We start from the raw sequence: 3,687 nt of genomic DNA on the forward strand, positions 1-3,687 counted from the left end.
TGATACAATCTTCTTCTATACGATCATGTACTATTACATCGATATCTTCTGTCAAGCACATATAATAGTACAATACTACAATACAACCATTGTTGTGTAGATACAACAACCTAATGTTTGCAATGAGCTTCTCTTATTCTATTGCATAAAGGTACAAATATACATTGCAATACTGACATATGTGTTGAAAGTGCAGGTACGTGAACATGCATTCCCACGTGATATACAAGCTCAGTGCATCACTTTGACGACATAGCTTTGGACCACACGTGTGGAATAGCTATGAGTTGCAGGCCATACATCTTGCTGACATTAATCCCAAATTTCTCAGACATGTCAACTGAAGCGGCGTTAGCCCCATTCGGAAGCAACCAGTCGAAGTGATACAAAAAGTTTGTTAATGCCATCTCAGTGACTGATGAGCTGAACTGAATACCTGGGCATTGTCGTCGCCCAGTCCCAAAGGGAAGGAATTCAAAGTATGTCCCATTGTAATTCACGTCATTATTCTCAAACCTTTCTGGCCTAAACTCTTCAGGTTTGTCCCAATATCTAGGGTCTTGAGAAATTGCAAAAACGTTAATATATACACTAGTGTCTTTAGGGATGTCATAACCCATAACTGTACAATCCTCTCTGGCCATGCGGGGAACAAGAGGATTAGGCGGATGCAACCTAAGGACCTCCTTGATGATCATTCTCATATACTGGAGTTCAACAAGGTCGCTATTAGTAATGACAGCTCGGTCTTCACCCAAAACCTCACGCACTTCTTGTTGTGCTTTAGCCATACTGTTTGGACTACGCATAAGCTCTGCCATGGCCCATATCAAAACATTTCCCGTGGTCTCCGTGCCACCTGCAAATACGTCCTGTAACCAGAAGTCGTGCAAAGTACAATAATTAATTAATCACATAAAGATAATGCGAGCCCGAGGATGGTTCAAAATAAAAAGCTACATATAAACATATGAATGGTCAAACCTAGTAACTCCTCTTTCTAAAGACTGATATCGTAACTTGGCTCCATATGATCTAGACATTGCATGCTGATAAGTACACCATTGACAGGTTGGAAAAAGCGGTAGGCGTAAGTGAGGCAGTTGGCCTTAGCCGAGTGCCTAGGTGGTTCTTAAACGTCCTAGGCGCGACCTAGGGGGTAATATAGTTTTTACTACCATGGCGTATCTATGGTTGTTATATGTGTACTATATTAATTCATGGCATATAAATATATTAACTACCACCTACTACCATTGGAATATGGCTCGACATATCAGTGCAATATGGCATGATTTCTCGCGTGGGTAGACAATTTCTTGCTTGCCTTGCCTAAACTTCCGCTTACGCCCCAGGTGAGGCATTTTGCCATCGCCTAGCACCTAAGCATGCTTAAGCGCCTCCTAGGCACTGCCTTTTCCAACAGAGCCATCGCGCTAAGAAAACTGTGCACCATATCGATGCATCAACATAAAATACCTCTACCTAGGAAAAAGAGGGTTCAACAAGAAAAATTTAGAAAACAGTCACCGTCTTTGAAAACATGACATTAGGAGCCTATCAAGATCAAATTGATGCATACAATCAAACTACTAAAAAGGAGTGAACAATCTCCCCATCGATCCAGCGCCTTGCCTCCGCCATGGTGCCACCCACGCGTCGTGTGCTGTAGAGGGGGCATGTTTCACGGAGACTCCTTGTTTTTTTTGGTGGGGGGGGGGGGGTGGGGGGGTTATGGTCACGGACGCCAAATCTAACGGACAAACATGCATGAGTGTCATGATCGTATGGCTCTGAGGGCGCCCAATCAGATATTTCTTTCGCCCCGCCAACGTCTAGCACAACCCAAAATAAAAGGGACAAAATGACACGTCAATTAATTTCATGGCAATGAGTATAAGCCCACAACAAGATTATTTTAAATTTATTCGCCCCACTTGCAAACACCAAGACTACAAGACATGGGTCTTAAGGAAATATCTCCAAGAATTTATTGAAGCCTATGCGCCTTCGTTGTTACATCTATCCACTAAAATAGATCATAGACATTTTCACCAAGAAAAATGGTTCAAATAGCTCTAAATGATTAAAAATTGCACGTAAGTGCCATCGACGGTAGGCTAACCAGCAGCGAAGGACAACCAAAGTCGGCGCCATGTCCTCCCTTCCTTTTATGGAACCTTTGTATGAGTGTTGCCAGTGGGTTGACGGTGATGATCGTTATTGGCATGACGTTGATCGTTTTGGCATGTCTTTTTGGGTCATGTACTATCTTATTTTACATTTGGGTGCCGCGAGATTTCTATCGATTGAGAAATATCTCAATCAGCTAACATTACCGTAGGGATTTTTTTTTTTGAAATCTCAAAAAAAAAAATGTTGCATGAATCACTGCACAGATCCGATGGTTTAGGAGTTGATTGAGAAATAACAACCCCGTTTATTTTTATAACAACTTGGTTGTGTGGAACTTCGAGGTATTTACGTACTATATTCCGATCAAGATCAATAACATATACTTGAAATTAGAAGGAATACTCACAAACAAGATGGCCCCCATTGTCTCTGTGGTTAGAGGAAATTGCAACGAGTCCTCGTGCTGCAGCCTGAGCAGCACGTCCAGCATGTCCTCGTGGCCGGCGACAGAGCTGCCGGTATGGGCAGCTCGCGAGGCCTTGCGCTCCTCGACGACATTGGCAATGATGCGGTGGATGCGGCGATGGCATTTGTTCATCTCGCGCTCGCCATTGCTCAGCCACCTGACCAACCTCGACGACGGGAAGAGGTCGTGCAGGCAGAAGCCGCCCAGCAGCGTAAACGCTTTGTCCAACTCACGGAGGTACTCACCTTGCTGTGTGAACTTGCCGCGGAAAACTGCCCTCGTGGTGACGTGGTTGCTGAGCGCCATGGCCTTCTCGCTGAGGTTGATGGTGGCGCCATTTGAAGCCGTGATATCCCGGAGGAGGCTGCCCACCTCCTCAACCCTGATGCTTTCCATGCGTTTCACCTGCTTGGAGCTGAGGAGCTCCATGACGCCGATCTTGCGCATCTGGCGCCAATGGTCACCGTATGGGGCCAAGGCGATGTCCCTTCCGCCAGAGCCGAACAATTCATTGGTTGCACTCCGCGGCCGGCCGGCGAACGCGAGGTCGTTGGCCTTGGTCACCTCAGCCATCACCTCGGCGCTGGAGACCACCACGGTGGGGACCTCGCCTAGCCTGAGAAGCATTAGGGGCCCATGACGGCGAGATAGCTTCATTATGGTGCGATGAGGGAGGGCAGTGGTGACGTGGTGGAGGCTGCCGATGATCGGGAGAGTCCATGGCCCTGGAGGTAGGTTCTTCTTGGCTGACTTGCTCTTGCTACCCGAGAGCTTGAGAAGCCAAATCGCCAGCACCGTGGACAGGGCTACGAAACACACACTTGGCCACGCGTCCATTGCAGGCAGCTCCAGTATGTTTGTCATGGGTTTCTGTTCTGGGCCCGGCTATATACACGTATTCATGTTCGGATTTTTTTTTCTCGATCATGTTTTTCTATGTGTTAGCCGCCCCCCTTGCTAATAAGGGTTTTTCTATATGATGGCTGTTACGTACAAAGACCGGGCAAGGTTTCACCTTTTGTTTGCACAAGCTGATCAACTTTTAGATTGACAAAATTGAGATGTCATCAGATCTTGACAGCTAA

The 3,687-nt window shown here is 46.3% G+C and overlaps 1 protein-coding gene across 1 annotated transcript; it reads right to left on the reverse strand.

Annotated features, from left to right (window-relative positions):
* Window positions 1-239: 239 nt before the first annotated feature.
* LOC109780052 (ent-isokaurene C2/C3-hydroxylase-like) lies at window positions 240-3,442 on the reverse strand. The gene is made up of 2 exons (XM_020338644.1): window positions 2,543-3,442; window positions 240-872 (listed from the first exon to the last, which is right to left on the reverse strand). The coding sequence occupies exons 1-2, from the start codon at window positions 3,437-3,439 to the stop codon at window positions 240-242; spliced, it is 1,530 nt and encodes a 509-aa protein (XP_020194233.1). The 5' UTR covers window positions 3,440-3,442.
* Between the last annotated feature and the right edge of the window lie 245 nt (window positions 3,443-3,687).

This window comes from Aegilops tauschii, chromosome 2 (genome assembly GCF_002575655.3).
Source record: "Aegilops tauschii subsp. strangulata cultivar AL8/78 chromosome 2, Aet v6.0, whole genome shotgun sequence".
Lineage (NCBI taxonomy): Eukaryota > Viridiplantae > Streptophyta > Magnoliopsida > Poales > Poaceae > Aegilops > Aegilops tauschii.